The 17,465-nt window shown below is 33.2% G+C and overlaps 1 protein-coding gene across 3 annotated transcripts; it reads left to right on the plus strand.

The window, feature by feature from the left end:
• The first annotated feature begins 614 nt into the window (after positions 1-614).
• On the plus strand, positions 615-17,408 carry LOC148612110 (uncharacterized). 3 transcript variants are annotated; one of them, XM_088593235.1, is made up of 10 exons: positions 615-670; positions 3,798-3,885; positions 5,101-5,175; positions 7,309-8,090; positions 8,547-8,803; positions 9,433-9,632; positions 11,377-12,420; positions 13,318-13,441; positions 14,311-14,587; positions 16,075-17,408. In XM_088593235.1, exons 4-10 carry the CDS (start codon positions 7,331-7,333, stop codon positions 16,518-16,520), a joined length of 3,108 nt encoding a protein of 1,035 aa, XP_088449361.1. In that variant the 5' UTR covers positions 615-670; positions 3,798-3,885; positions 5,101-5,175; positions 7,309-7,330; the 3' UTR covers positions 16,521-17,408. The 3 variants fall into 3 exon arrangements, with proteins under 3 accessions (XP_088449361.1, XP_088449363.1, XP_088449362.1); XM_088593236.1 differs by lacking the exon at positions 615-670 and adding an exon at positions 3,391-3,514; XM_088593237.1 differs by lacking the exon at positions 3,798-3,885 and having other exon boundaries at positions 625-670.
• The last annotated feature ends 57 nt before the right edge of the window (positions 17,409-17,465 follow it).

Consider the following 17,465-nt stretch of genomic DNA (forward strand, 5'->3'; position numbering starts at 1 on the left):
TGTACATGAATTATAATTGTTTCTTGTTGCTTGTTATGCTAAATGTTATTCTTTGTATGTAAATAAATATATCTCATCATCTTGTTTTCTTTTTTTTTCTTTTAAGATTGAGTCATTTCTACACTCTATAATAAAGAATACAAATTTATATAGAAAGGTACGAGTTGGCAAAGGTACGAGTTTGTTGGGTACGAGTTGCTGAAGGTACGAGTTGACCTGTACCCCAATATTGGTTCCCTTGATAATTCTTTGTTCAAATAAGTATGTTTTTCCTATTTTTTTCCAGTGCATGGCGGATCAAAGGATTTACAGAAAAAAATGTAGAACTAATATACATTGTATTATAGACCTGTAATTATAGCTATAGGTCTCTGAGTAAGTTCGCTTGTCGTAAGCTTGCTTTTATAAATAACGAACTACATGTAGTTTGCTTCATTGCTTTGAACACCTAAAATATAGTATTTGAAACAGACAATTAATTGAATCCCGCTTTTTTACCCGCCTACCATTTTTTTGAAAGTATGATCAATTCGGTCTATAAATTTAAAATTCAAATGTGAATCGAGCGAGGAAAGAAACTACAGAAATTGGTGAGTACGGAATCCGTCCGTATTTGATTTATAGTTATATTGTTAACATCCGGGGAATTAAGGTTTCAGAATGCTGAAAGGTACACAATGCACTAAATATCCAAAGAAAACGTTTGAAATGATGCACAGTCGACTCATTTTACAATTTAATAAGCTAGTAATTCCTACAAACGCTTAATTGATAACAATAGCATTAAAATTAGACGAATATTAAAGATTCTGGCGGCAACGCCGGTGTTAATTTTAAGATCCAACTAGAAACCAAAAAAAAAAAAAATAATAGAAACTTTAACATGCAGAACGTAACACGTCACAACCTGAGAATTTGTGATACATTTAGCACAAACATAACTGAATATAAAGCTATATTTGTAATTGTTGATTGAACAAACTTACTACTGGTGAACTTGGTACAGTCTAGTACACTATAGTATACAGAATCCGGGTTTGTTTTTCCCTTAAACTGTTTCACCTTGAGTTTGTTCGCCCAATTATTCATATCTGTGATTTAGGAAGAGTAACAATATGTCATAAATTTGATGATTGGTTGTTTTTACGGTCTTGACTATCCTTATGGATCTTGCACGACCGCCCCTTACGGGATTCTGTTAGTAGTTCAAGGTAGTGGAGCCCAGCCTTCGGGATACCCGACCAAAGAATTCAGTTAGAGTATGTCCTACTAGTGGCTGGGCTGCTCCGTTGACACTCTGGCCTATTCCCAGACCCCACGTGGGTGCGAGAGTGTTTCCCCACTCTGGGAGTACATCAACATGAAGAGTGTCATAAATATATCATGACTGATGTTTATATAGGCACATGTGTGTGATATAATTGAAATAAGGTTGACCACAGGGATAGACACCCATGCAAGAAAATCTCCAAGACATCAGTTCTTCCATGAGCATGAATTCCTGTAATGTCAGATAATTAGTCAAAAATAATTTCATGTTTATTTTGTCATTTTATTGTCCACATAGTAATATAATGAGTAAAAACAGGTTTTGGTGATTCAAATAAATCAAGGATTTATAATTCAAAGCACTCCTAATGATACTGTTAATGTACATGCCTCTGCATCAACTGGCGTTCCTACATGTACAAGTATTGTTGACGTTGACTATTTGTGCAAGCGTTTTTTATATTCTTAAGTTTTCTTAAATTTTATTAAGTCAAACAAAATAATACAATTTATGATTTAAAAAATTAGTTGAATAGACTAAGAACGAATGGACTTGTTACATGTACAAAAAATGTACCTCTGTGGCAATATAGATGCTATTACTCCTATTGCTACAATGGAAGTTTCTCTATACTTCAACCTTTTACACCTTTCAAACTGCACAATTTGTCATTTGAATTTTGGGAACAAATATTGTAAATAATCTTGTAAAGCTCATTATGCTGTATAATAGCAGTTTCTTTACCTCCACTTACAAATTGTACATTTGTATGTATTAGGTAAATGTAGTGATCAAATTAAATGAATATGTATACATTTTTATACATGTACCTTACCTGATGGGAAAATTCAGTATTCCTGGAAATCTTTTGCAAAATCAAATTAAGTAAACTTGATATTCATTTTGAAGTATTTTTGAATTCAGTGGTATACATGTACTTGGTTGAAAAAAATATTGTTTTAAGATGTGTACAATTGCACAAAAAAATACATGTGGTTAAAAGTTAAGGTACATGTACATGTATATATTAGTTTTTTTTTCTAATGTCCGTGAATACAGTGTACACGCATAAGCTCACTAAAGCTTCTAACCAAGAGTGTCTGATATTGATTGCCCCCACGTGAAGCACGTAAGTCACACTAGGGAGACATTTTGTCTCTAGCACTCCCTCAAAATTTCCCAACTGATCTCTATTTGAACTGTAAACTGTCTTACCTGGATTAAATAATTCTAGTATCTATCAACTACAAAATGTAAACATGTTCAGTAAAGGTCTTACATGTAATTAGGGATTTTTTCTCCACCTTCATGCTCAACTTGGACTGCTTTGTATTTTTTTCCCCAAAAAAATTATTCAGGCATTACATTGTACCTCTTGTCCAACATACATTTTTGTGGAGTAGTTTATTTGCAAGAACTTTTCTTATAAAGTTCTAGTTTTTAGTGCGGTTTATAGACAAATTGTTTATCAGGTATTGGTTTTTCTTAAATTCCAGGAATGACCTGGGGCCTATATACTTTCACATATGTATATGACTTTACAATTTGTTAAAATTAAACACCTTGTCAGCTTATGTGTCCTGATTTACATGTAGAGGAAGTTATAACAAGGCTTTCAAATATCCATCTCCAATCACCTGTTGCAAGTGGAATTGATCCATGGCCATGATGGGGAAGTTTAACTTGTAAGATACATGTATATGTTGATTTGTGATGTGTTGTGAAAGCTTTCATGCCGACCTTTTCATAAGAAAGCAGAATATTTCTAAAATATTAGTACTGCAAAATTTTTTATGTACACTCAAGCAAATGCATGCATGTATGTGCTGTAACTAAAATATGGATACCACAATACAAAAGCAAAAAGTTCCCATATTCATTATTGTTTTTATTAAGGAGGTAGACCTAGGGTAAGGGACATAACTCTTGAAATCAGTGATATGTTTGTACATGTATCATATTCAATTTCACCAAAGCCTCTCAAGCTTTCATATGAAACAGAATGAAATCAGTTACTTTGATGCTTACATGAGATTGATGTAAAATGCTGAATACAAACGTTGCAGTGATTTGTATGAGTTGTGTCCCTTATCCTAGGTCTACCTCCTTAAGTTACAGCAAGTAAAATGCTAAGCTTCAGGCAACAGAGTTGGTCTTTCCTTGATTGAATGACCATTATGTGATGAATTGTCTTGGGTAGTTAACTGGACAAATGACTAGGAGATTTAAATTTTCTATCATTTGGTAAGTATTTTAAATCTAAGGTTGATAGAAATATTAGATCTCTTTGTCAGTTGTCCAATTAACTACAGAAATGTACACATGTACCTAAGGAAGTTCATCAGATGATTGTCCTTCAATTGAGAAAAAAAACTTACCTCTGTTTCATTAAAGTTAGTTTACATTTACATGTACTGTCTATAGAAATGGATAGATACTTTTGTTAACTACATTCTTGGATTAAATGTTATTTGTTGTTATACATTGTGCTATATTTAGAATGTCATGCTACATTTTCTCTTGTCAGGTTGTCAGTGAATATTAACAGGATTTACAGAAAAATCAATTGGCAATTTTCACTGCCATCTAGTGGACAAAACCAGAACAAGGAGCAGGTAACTGCACCAATAAGGCATGCTTCTAGCCTTTCAGTGTATATGTTGGAAATTATATGAACACAGAAAAGGCCCGCAACCTTTGGTGCAGTGACTTCTCAGAAGATGACTTCTTCATGTTAGAACTTTTGCAATCTTCATTGCTTTCTTTCATGAAGTGGAATCTTTTAGGCTTAGTGGTTTGAGAGAACAGTCAAAGTTTGTCATTCAGCTTTGTTGAATTGGTTGTTCCTTTATGTTAATTGTATTGTGTTATAATTGTATGCACATGTAGATGTCAAAATTTGGTACCAGTTAAACATTGCAGTTTTAAGGACAAATTAACATGTACTTGTGCAAGCATTTACATATATGTACAATTTAGGGGGGGATAACTCCTTTTACTGGTATTGAGATCTTATATTTGATACTTATGGTTTGCATTACACTGAAAATAGTTTATTTTCTATGGAAAGACACAGAAAGTGCATGTTCATTGCATGTACATTTACATGTTCATTGTATCAAGCAGAGTCTGAATTTCATTAGTGAAAAGATTTTTTTCAAATTTTAGGGTTGTCACACCTCACAAATACATGTAAGATATATATGCTATATTAAGACATAAGCAACAGTTACATAGATGAACACATTGACTCAGATTTACTTCCTCTTTATTATCTTTGTGAAAAAAAAATACTACAAAAATATAGACATAATGTCTATATAATGTAAAACTTAACAGTGTATGCCACATACATAGCATTGATGTTAAGCTAACTACAGTTGTTACAGTGCAGTGGAAGAATATGACAAGACATGCAATATAATGAATTGTTCTCATCAGCAACAGTATTGAAACCTGGGTCAAGTTTTACTGCTGCATTTTAAAAATCTTAATAAGGGTTTTTGTTGACATTGATATTTTGTGTATTGTGCCTGTAGATACATGTACATGTATAGTTTAATGTATAAAAAACCATGTTTCTTGTCCAAAGTGTTACAAATAAGAATTTACAAAACTTGTTGAAAATTCATTGACAATGATTTATTTTTCTCTGAAACCTATCTATGGATGAAATATGCAACATCAGTAAATAGGATCTAATCATTGCTAAATTTAGAAACTAACAATATTGAAAGCATACGCTTAACGAAAGAATAATATGTTTTATTATATGCAATGTATTTAAGGGAATTTGGTATGCTCATATTGTTATATTTGCTTTTTAACAGGTAGCATCTGTCCAAGACTGTACAAAGTAGGAAGAGAGAGGGTAGTTTTTGGAATATCAAGAGGCAGAGCTGCAGGTAATTTCCTTTGGCGCCATGGCTATGAATTCTGTATAATAGTACTACCGTAAATGAACCAATTTTGTGAGCAAGAAAAAGCATGAAGATATATTACCTCAAATAAGTCTCTTCATAGCAGTATACATAACAGAAAGTGTTAGACATAAAATTATTTGGCAACAAAAACAGATTACATCCTTAAGTGTTAGTCTTTGTAAGAATCAGACAGGTATGAACAAATCCATCATTTATATAGTGTAATTTGACTATTTCAAGTATTTGCACCATCAGAATCAAGGAAAACAGACAAGATTTTCTATATTTTGCTGGACCATTGAGTTACAATTTCATTGAAATGCACTGAAAATGAACATTTCAATGGCAGATAACTCTGTGAAAAACCTCATTTTTCTAACATTCTATTAAAAATTTCTGAGCAAAGCAAGTGACACAGAGATCAAATAATGGTATTTTTAAATAGAGAAAGCATCCTTGAATAATATTGCATTGTCAGATCAGTGGGCTTTTGACATGCATGTTTCTGATTTTTCCCAGTTTGCCTGATTCTTATTAATACTCCACTTATTTGCAAAAATCTGTAAAAATAAATTGGTGTACAAATTTCTCACTTAAACCTATGTTCATTTGTCACAGTCAGACATAAACTATTTAATTGTTTAAGATGACCATTTCTGAGTTCTTATATTATACTTGTGCATAAAGTTTGTGGACTGTTACAGGAAAAGCAAATATTTGAATAAAACTAAATAGGTTGAAAGTTTTGAGCCTATTAGAGGGGGTAGGAAAATAGATGTAATTATTCTGCCCCTACCACGAATGAAGATTTTTGTGGAGGGGGTGTATATAGGTTTCACCCTGTTTGATTTGTTTGTCCATCTGTCTGTCTGAACTGTGACAGCTGTTTAACTTCAGCATTTTTCAGCAAAGATTGGTCTCATGCATTGTCCGTAACACCTCCTCAACGACTTGGTGGATTGTTATGAAATTTAATAGGGTGTTACATTACCATATTGGGATGTGTATATTTTCATGAATTTACAGTCAAACCTCGTTAAGTTGAAGTCGAAGGGACCATGCAAAAATGTTTGAGTTATCCAAGGTTCAAGTAATCCAAGGTCGAGGATAAACTGGAAATACTAGAAGTTTGATCAAGGATTGTTTCTGCTTTTACATCATTTGTTGTGCTTGTACATGTATATGTACTGCACTTATACAGTACTTTATAATGTCTTGCATTTCATATTGGACTATATTTTTATTGTATGTTGTATTATATCATGTTTGAAATACTGAACGGCACCAAGTGTTTTAGTGAAATTTCCTTTTTATTTTTTCTACATAGAAAACGTCATAGTTCATAACATGCTGCTTTGTTTGACTAACAATTAGGAATATATGTGCTCTACATTATTACGATAAAATTTCGAATTCACTAGAGATACGAATGTAGTGGTTTAAATACACTTACTATCTTCTGTTTGGTGTTTCATTAAATAGTCAGATACCATTACAATTCATCTGTATTTTTTTAAAATTATATCAAAATATCAAATGTATCCGATATTACTGTTAGTGCGAAATCCAACGTGTAATTAATAAAATTCGTTTCTTTTCATTACACGCGCATCATTTTTAAAACACACTTTGATCATGGTTTGTAATATACCATCAGTTTTCCGACTAATTAGTTGACTGCAAGACATCAGGGTTAATTAACCTCAAAGTCTTATCAAGGGGACTGATTGATTACCTCGAGTTATCTGAGGTTTTGATTCATCCGAGGTAAAATTGTATTGAAGTAATCTGAGTTTTGCTGGCACCTTCTAATTAGTTTGAGTTATCCGAGATTTGGACTAATCCGAGTTCGACACATCAAGGTTCGACTGTATGTTTAAAGTTAATTTGCAGTTATATTTTGTCATTGTGTTGTCAGTACTGATTGTGGTTTGGAGTTGGGTGCTTTAGAAATGGCAACAAAATGTGTCAAAGTGTTTAGTTTATCTCCATAAAAATTGTGTCCAATATGAATCATGTGTCCATATTTTGAGTTCAACAGGCTGTTTGGTATTAGTCCCATTAGGGGCATTGTCTAGTATTTATTTTGATGAGCATGACTTGTATTTATTGCAGTGTTTGAGATTTTTGTATCATAATGGAAGGAAATGATGGGTGGAGAAAGCGTCCATACCCAGAAGATGATTATAGCTATGGTGCTTACCCATATGGTCCCCCACCTCCAGCTGATCCCTCATACAGAGGCATGGAACCACCACCTCCAAACTACCGTAAACAGGATCCTTACCAAAACTATGGTAACCAAGCCTACACTGGTGGATATAATAATTCCTCAAACCAAGGAGGAAAAAATACTGGAGGAAATGCTGGTGGTGGGGAAGCCAATAGTTGGAGTGCATTTTTTGATGACTCCGGATCATTCAACATGGATGAAAGTGGTCAGATGAAGAAAGTAACATCATCTCCAAAGCAAGGAAGTTTTCAACAGAAACAACAAGGTTATGGTGGTCAGCAAAACAGAGGTCAATACTCCCAGAACTATGACTTTTCTCAAGATATTCCACTGGAAGGAGGTAGTCCGCAGTCATGGGGATACTCTTCTGGTGGTGATGGTGGCAATAGAGGAGGAAACAAGAAACGTGGAGGTGGGAGAGGAAGAGGTGGACAAAGTAAACCTTGGGGTCAAGGGTCAGCACCATGGGGCTCTGGAGGAAGCTCTTGGAATGAAGGTCCAATGTCTTGGGGTGAAATAGCTTCATATGACTCTTATGGTGGAAGTGGAAGAGGTGGGGGTCGTGGTAACAAAAGGGGTGGTGGGAGAGGTCAGCAGGATAGAGGTGGCAGAGGTGGAGGTAGAGGAGGAAACCAGAATCGGGGCAGAGGTAGAGGAAACCAAGGTATATTGCAATGCATGAATGTTTTTTTGTACTGCACAAGAAATTTGTGGTTTTTATTGTAATTAAACTTAACCCATTGATACAAGTAAAAAAAAGAATTAACAGATTTATACTATAAAGAAGTAAACAGCTAATTAAAATAACCAAAACATTACAGCTATTTTAGAATGTGAAGCTATGAAGTAATTCAATGATAGAGCACAGATCTAATAATTGAATTGATGAATTTCTTGATTTTTCTCAAATCCAGATTTTACTGTTGTCATTCTTGCTTCCAGTTCATATATAAATTTATTAGCATTAGGTTTTGTCACTATGTGCATCCCTCTTCGTTGTACCTCATATTTTAAAGTCATCTTTGTAAATGGGTAACAGTCTTTTTGTTGTACAAAGAAGAATGCAGTTCATGATTTACAGAACAGGAGAGGATTCAATAAATGTTCATCATCATTTCAGGTTTTCAGCAGAATAAACCTGGTATGCCACCAAATCAGATAGGAGGCAATAAAAAGAGAGGTGGAAAGCAATCAACAGTGCCACCAGTGCATAGTATGTCTACCACTGTACGGATGGATATCTCACAGATGTCTAATGCTGAAAAACTTAGACGATTCTGCTTGTTTGTACAGTCTGAAAATTCAAAGGTTAATTCTATACAAACCATTGAAAATGGACTGACTGGCAGTAAACTTGGACTGACCACAGATTATAAGGTATAAAGCATCCACAACCTTACAGTAATATGTCTACATGTGTTCTACCTACTCTTACAAGGTAAGAGGTTGGAATGATGTTCTTCCATACTCCAACCTCTTGCTTCTGAGTGCCATAAAGCAAAACACATAATTTATTTGATGTCTGCAGAATTATACTCAAAAGCATATCTTTTAAAGCTTATTTTTACAGTCAAGTTAAGCTTATATTTACAGTTTCTTGACTCTCAGACTTGAGAAGGTGGTCAAATTAAAGAAAAATGTATATGTTACCTGATGAGAAAATCCTGCAATCCTTGTAATCCTTTGCAAAAGCAGTTTGAAGTAACTTTACATTCAATTTTAAGCATTTTGAATTGGGTACATCAGGTAAATTCTCCAAAAAATGGAAAGAGATTCATATGTTATATTTTATAGCTTCTACTTCTGTTGAGTGCTTCATGTAATTTTTTGTGTAATAAATGGTTTGACTGCAAAAACAAATATATTTACCCAGAGCTCATGTATTTTTGTAACACTTATCCATTAAAATAAGAATCACCAAAATTGTGCCTAAAATTTGCTTAAGTTTATACTCTCCATACAGTAGTAATAGACTTAATAGGAATATATATATATTTTCTCTGCAGTGTGAAGAGCTAATGAAGGTTGCCAACAAGTGGATGTATACAGGATGCCTCCATCTCTCAGGTGTGTTTTTGGCTCGATCAGTTGGTGGTAACAAAAAGGAGGTTAAACATGACACCTATTCTAAAGCTCTAGAGATCCTGAAGACCAAGACAGTAGCTGAGATATACTCTAATGTGGACCCAGGCCCTGATGCTATTAGGTTTGATCAAATATATAACTCAGCTGATATAAGCTATTTTAAGATATTTTGAATTGGTGCATTTTCACATTTTTTTTTCCACAGATTTAAATCAGTCTTAAATTAGTGATCTAAGTTTATAGGAATTTTAACACTGTTGTAAATATCTTTTTTTCTTTTGTAAAAGTTTAACCCAGAAAAAAACTAAAGGAAATTGTCAAGAAAACTTCCTGTTTTACAGTTCACATGTTGGTAAAATCCCAATGATAATCCAACAAAGTTAACTCGAGTGCATCTGATAAGGTTTTCAATTATCATAGAATTTAATAAGCTATCACGTTAAATACAGTGAAACCTGCTTTAAGGATGTTTATTGGTCATGTTCTGTCATTTGTGTCTGGTTTTCTGGTTATAACCATTTTTTGCATTAATATTTTTGCCAAGTGACCCCCCACCCCCACACTTTTCATAATCTCATAAACACAGCTTAAAATGATATTTGGGAAGTTTTATAAACTGGTTATTTCTTTGATGATTTTAATACAATGTAGATAAAAACTACTAACACAAAACCTATGAAATATCTAGAGAAATCCTTTTCCTGCCAAAATTTCAAATGCTTACATCTCAAAAATGAGAACACTGACTTCTTATACATGTATTTTTCTAGCATGATAGAATCTTTTAATTAATTTTATATCACAAATATCTTGATTTAGTAAGATTTCTTTCTCTGCATTTATGTTTTTTTTCACTTTTAAGGAAGTAGATGTAATGGCATCCATGAATTCAAAAATGTACATGTATTAATTTAATCAAAGGTATAGGTAGGAGTCTGAAAAAAATGTGTAATCTCAAAGTCTGTTGGGATCATTGTTGATATTTAGTCATATAAAAGGCAATTACAGTGTGTATTAACCAATCAGAAAAACAAATTTATGTAGTTTTTAACATATTATGAACTGTATTCTGACCTAAAGAATAGACATAAAAAAGAAACTTTATGCTTGCCCAAATAACCAAGTACATATAGATGCAAGAAATATTTCTGAAAGTATGTTTTTTCTTAATGTGTTATTATTTTTTATTTTTTCATGCAAAAATGCATGTAGTTTTTTTTTTTAATTTCTAAAATATTTTGATGCCATAGTGTTCCTTTCATAAACATTGTATATTTTTTCTGCCTAATTCCATTTATTATTTTTTTCTCCTAATTATATTGAGACAGCCTTCATTCTTATTTGTATAGATAGTGTTTATTGCCACTGAACCATTAGATTTTTTTTTCTAAGAATTAAATGTTCTTCAATAGTAATACATGTATGTTTTAATATATATGTCATGCTGTACCTTCAGAATTATTGCTTGAGATTTAATTTTGTGATTTTGTTGCTTTTACATATAGATGGAATATGATTTTATTGTTTATGATTTTAATATAAAAAAAAAACCACTGCAATTTATTCAATTTAATAATTACATAATATGAGAGTGAAGTACTGTAATTTAAAAAAAAAAGAATGTGATTGTCAGACTTAAAATAGCAATAACAAATTGGAATTTCGAAACTTTAGTAGTGTGGGATTTTTCCACAGAAATTGTAAAAATTAAGATTTTCGAATGTTGTAATTTCTGAATTTTTAGTACAGATTTATGATAATAACCCTGTCAAATTTTCAATATCAAAAAAAAGATCTCAATGATTAATGAGCATGCAGTAATTTTTCTGAGAAGTTGCCTAACCCAATATCTTCCTGTTTTGTAGAACTGAACTGAGTAGCACATTAGACAAAGGTCAAGACATTACTAACCAAGCTACTAAGGCTCTGCAGAAACAAGAGGAGATAGCATCATTCAGAGCTGGCAAGGAGGAGGGTTTCACTAAACTCATCCATTACCTTAAAACCTATGATAAAATGCCAGACTCTAAAGTAGGATCCATTGATCATGCTCTTCAAGCATCTAAATGTGGTTTAGAGCACAAGTATGAAGAGAACCAAGCTAGAATGCCATTGAATGGGAAAGTTGTTTTTAGAGGGACATTAATTATTGATGGTGTTACCCTTGGAAGGGCCAGATGCTATAAGAAGAAGGAGGCTAAAAACCAGACATATACGATGGCTTACGACATGCTATTAGAGAAACCTCTAACTGAGGTATTACAAGGACTTCCACCAGAGGAGGAAGATAAGGAAAAGGCACTGTTTGCTTCATGTGATGCGAAGAAGAAAATGACATTGGAAGAAAAAATGACTTCCTTAATTGCTTTTGTTAAAGACCAGCAGTTTCAGGAGAACAATATTAATACTATTGACTGCTGTGCATTACATATGGGTCTTGTTCCTACCTGCATCTACAAGAAAGCTCCTGGTCAAACAGAAGGTTCTCGCATGATCTGTGAAGTGTACATGGATAATGTTCTGGTAGGGGCCGGGGAAGGGGATAGGAGGAAAGAGGCTCAGATGGATGCATATAATGCTGCCTATGATACCCTAAGTACTTCAACATGTCAGTATATACTGACCGAGCACAAACGACTCAAACCTGAAGATACTAATGGCCCAGATATAATAGATGTTTGGATAAAAGGTGAAGGAAGACGCCATCTGGACTCTAACATTGCAGGCTTAAAGAGGTATAAGTATGATGCAAACGATACAAGTAAGACAGTGGAAATATTTGTAATTTTGGAGCATGATGATTGGGCAATGGACAGGAAAAGGCAGGCCTTCTGTATACTGAACTACAGTGCTACTAACAATGGGATGCTGCTACAGTGGAACATTGAACCAGATAACACACTGTTTAAGTAAGTTTGTGGACAATAAATAAATAAGCCTTTCAATGTTAATTTGTTGGTTTTCATGCCATATTCATAGAATTCAATTAAGGAGAGAGGCATTTTTTTCACCTTTCATTGCCCCAAAAAGGATGAGGATGCTTTTTACATTGTACATAGAATGAAAAAATGATGGGAGAGCTGCTTTTTATCTTTTAATTTTATTGAAATGACAATGAAAATGGATCATGAGGCAACCTCAAAAGAGATTGGAAGTGAGAACCAATGAATTAACTGCAAGGCCTTTGTGATTTCAAAAAGTACAAAGGTATAAACACAATATAGAAATATGATGTCAAGGAGTAACTTGTGGTAAAAAAAATCATATTTGTAGATAAAAGCTGTGATTGGAATAAAAATTTTGAGAATGGGCCATTTTAAATGATCGTCAGAATTTCAGAGGCCCATTCTTTTACATTCTTTGTAAAAATTTCTGATTTCAATGAGACATTTTCAGCAGGAATGTGATAAAAAGCATGTGGCCCCTCTAATTCCAATCACTGTAAAGCAGTAGCAATAAAAATCATGCGATATGCTAACCCCCTTCGTTTTAGTGAGTCCCACAACTTTGCCTCTGAAGCTAAAATATTTGAAGTATAAAGTAAAGGAAAAGAAACTTTTTCAGTGAAGCAATCTTTGTACCAAACAACATCAAAATCTCTCAAAGCATATTTTTATTATTGCTCAATGTATGGGTGGACAAGTAGACAGCAGTATTCCAAAAACGATGATGATGTATTTGATATTTAAACAAACTGTGAAACCTACATGCACATACATTGCTGTTATAAATTCTAATTTGCGTAAATGATAAATACAACCTGGATTGCTGTGATAAATTTGATATGCTAACACTTTGTTCTTTAGATGTGAAATAAAGCTACAAGGACAACATATAGGGGAATGTCAGGGACCAAGTAAAGCTTCTGTGAGGAACCTAGCTGCTGCCGATGCTCTCTTCAGATTGTATGAGACACAAAGTGTTATTAAGGTTTGTCAACTCAATGTTTTGTGCGTTACAAGGTTTTTGATGTGTCTACCTCTTATTAGATTCAAATCTTTCCCATGATTTGTCATCACCTTAACTTTGAAAACTCAAAATAGAAATGATTTTATAAGTTGGCTCTGTTAATGTGGAAATTTTCAGGCCATACTGTGCATCAGTCTTCTTTCTTACAGTTCTTAAATTGCTGTGGAAACAAAGTTTGCAGTTTCACTTTGCGGGGTCAGCTGATTGAGTAATTGTTTAGATGTAAGCAAATTTATGACACCCTCACTCAATCAGTTAGTGTTACATGTATATTAGAATCAACTTGCCCATCTGTCCTTCCATCATTCCATCTGTATGAATTTCCTTACAATTATGTAGATTCCTAGTAGATGGATTGATTTCAGTTTTGTTATGTGGATTAGGCTTATGTTGTAAGCAATTTAGTTGAGCTGGAATACCAACTTACTGTTTTGTTGGACTTTGTTTTATTTTATTTGGGAAAAAAATGTGTTTCCTACAGCCGTACTTACCCTAAACATTTAAAGGCTATTTTGGCTCACACACCATTCAAGTCTAGTTTGTTTCCCCATTAACTCAATGTAAATTATTTAAAAAAAGTAAAACAATTTTGCTACCTACCTACTCTTATTTTTTTTTTGCTGGTAGCAGGAAATTAGACTGTTTTTTTTTGTTTTGGCCTTATACAGAATAAATGGTGTTAAACCTAGGAAATAACAAAGCATCTTCATGTTATACATGTACACGTACATATGCTCGAGAAAATTAAGTCTAAAGCACTTATCTACAGTAACTGATACATGTAAGACTAGTTAATCAATTGAAACCAGGTTTCTTAATGATAATTACAGATTGTCAGAAGAGATGATGCAAAGCTTTGGATAGCCTATGACAACATTGCTTCTAAAGCAGATGCTGTAAGACAAGCCAGTGGTGAGCCTGAAACTGAAGCTTCAAAGGTAGAGGAAGAGGAAGAAGTTAAGAAAGAAACTACAGAAGGTGGAGTGAAGAAAGAGGGGGAATTACCTCCCTTACCCCCTCCTAATAAATGGGTGATGAAAATTTTGGAGGAAATTCTGAACACTTATAATGGGAATGATACACTGGAGGAATTGATTTTTGGCCCAGGTAATTTTTTCATTGTAGAGATACATATTGATATTATCTGTTCATTTGTCAGTCCACAACATTTTGTTATAAGGACTAATATTAACAGGCTTTTTGTATTTTGTCACTTTTACATAGGTATAAAATTTTAGACTTGCATGTGTCCAGAAGTAGAAATGCTTATCTGGATGCAAACACTGCATTTTGATCTTGTTAATTGAAGGTTAATTATGAAAGCCAGAGCTTATTAAGTTTAGGTAGTGTTATTCTGATAATATGTGATTTTCAAGATCAATCGCTCTTTGTGATGGAGGTAGGAAAAGACATTTTGGGTTTTTTGGCTAGGATACAACAAAAAATGGTATTTTTCAATGTTAGGCTTCTTCCTTCCGTCTGCAGTGCAATCTAGCACATCACACTAAAACTTTGGAGGAGTGTAAACATCAATTTTTTCATTGCCATTTTATGATATTTTTGTAAATTGACAAAATATTACTGGTGTACTCTGGACACTCCATTTTTATGCCAAAACTCAGAAGTCACATGATTGGTTCATTAATTCTGGTCAGGGTACTGTAATTCTAGACAATCTCAGAAATTACATATTGCAGAATGTTACCTGAACAATCAGTAATGATAAAGATATCATTGACTGTTGAGTTATTGAATTGTATTAGTTCATGACTATCAGTTGCTGACTGTGGAGTTGCTGAATTGTGTTAGTTCATGACTATCAGTCACTTACTGTTGCATTGTTGAATTGTATAAGTTTATGACTATCAGTCACTTACTGTTGAGTTATTGTATTGTGTTAGTTCATGACTCAGTTGCTGACTGTGAAGTTGTTGAATTGTGTTAGTTCATGACTATCAGTCGCTGACTGTGGAGTTGTTGAATTGTATTAGTTCATGACTATCAGTCACTGACTATGGAGTTGTTGAATTGTGTAAGTTCATGACTATCAGTCACTTACTATTGAGTTTAATTGTATTAGTTCAGGACTATCAGTCTCTGACCTTTGAGTTCAGGGATTGAATTTCATAATTTTTCCACAAGCTAAATTCAGCAAGAACTGAAAATTTACCCTTGCTAAATTTGATTTTTTTGGGGGTTATTTCTTGACTTTACTTATATGACCTTCAGTTTTCCACAACCAAATTTTAGCAAGTGGAAGTAATTTCTACTATCAAAATTGAATTTCAACTTGCACTTAGTAAGGATTTCCCTTTAAATTTGACCACTGGAGTTGTTGAATTTTATTAGTTCATGACTATCAGTCACTGAATGTTCAGTTGTTGAATTATGTTCGTTCATGATTTTTAGTCAGTTATTATTGTTCAGTTGTTGAAATGTGCAAATTAAATGTTAATGATTTCATAAAAACAAAAGTGGACAAAAAAAATTTTTTTGCTTCAACTTTTCAGTTGAATAAAAATGTTTGTTTGTAATAGACTGTAGACATGTTAAAGTAAAAAAAAATCCTTGTTATAGTGCTTTTCTTTTCACAGGTATGCCCATTTCTGAGAAGAAAGCCCTGACAGAGAAAGCAAAAAGTCTGGAACTTAAAGTCACAACAAGACAGAGAGATGGCCAAGGCTATGTTGTCATACACAAATCATACACTCCACAAGAAATGGTCTCCTGTCTTCTACACCATGGTGGTACTAGTGGAAAATATTCTCTGATACCAGCAGCAAACCTTCCTAAGCATGCTGATATTGAAGATGAGTTACGTAGAGCAAACAAAAATCCAGGAGCTTCTGGTCCAGTAAATTTACCTAAACCTGCAAATTTTGCAAAGACAAGAATTGCTGCTTTCAAAGGCGAGGCTGCTCAAGAGCTTGTTTCAAAGCTTGCAACAAAGTTTGAAACTTCAAAGACTGAAGATTTTGACCAATTTTTGAATAAGCATCCATCACTTAGCCAATCCAGCACAATAAGCTGGCATCAATGATTCATTTAGCAAATTTATTCATTTACTGCTTGTGGATACATAAGTACATTTGTACATTGCAGTCTAGATGGACCTAGCATTTTTTGATCAGTCAACCTTGGATGAGTTTCAAAATTTACTGGAAGGCTTGAATTTTTTAGGTAGTTTTTGTATGAAGGAACATGTACCAAAATTACTGATTTTGTCTATGATTGTCTATTAATGAGTGTCTATTATTGTTCTGTGTAATAAGGACATGATATAGAGTTTTGTTTGTTTTTCCATGTCCAGCCCAGTCAACAGATTCAATTACATTTGACATTCATCATGAAAGACATTTTTATACATGTTTTAAATTCATTGCAAACTAGGTGATAGTTTATACATGTCATTGTAAACAAAGGCAACAACAAATTTGCTGGCTAGATAAATTTTAAAGATATGAATATCATCAGAATTAATTTTTATCTTGAGGAAGTTTTATTCAAGTTTATTTTTTCAAGGTTGACATTTCTGCTGTAGTAGACTTGCTACTGATTTGTAAAACAGCTGCTTCTTTTTATCTTTATAATAATGATATGGTACATGTATGTACATGTAGTTACTGGATTTGTTTTGCCTTCTTTGTTGATTAGGTAGGAATACATGTTCATCTTAATTCATTTAATCATTATCAGTTTTTTTTAAAATGAGAGTGTTTTTGAATGATTTTAAAGGAGTAGGATAAAAAGAATTGAATAACATTGTTTGTTTTCACTATTTTACATACAGATTGATACTATGAATTAAATGCTGTGTTGTCATTTTTTGTTTGTGAATGAGATTTAAAAATCATTTGTTTAGTATCCTTTAATGGAATAATTATTTCCTTCTAGCTGACTGTACATAAGAAAATAAATGTTTATAGGATATTGGATCTATTTGTTTTTTACCCTTTGCCTTAAGGAGGTAGACCTAGAGTAATGG

This window comes from Perna viridis, chromosome 7 (assembly GCF_037379345.1).
Source record: "Perna viridis isolate PV_CMFRI_1.1 ecotype Kerala chromosome 7, ASM3737934v1, whole genome shotgun sequence".
In the NCBI taxonomy this organism is placed as follows: Eukaryota; Metazoa; Mollusca; class Bivalvia; order Mytilida; family Mytilidae; genus Perna; species Perna viridis.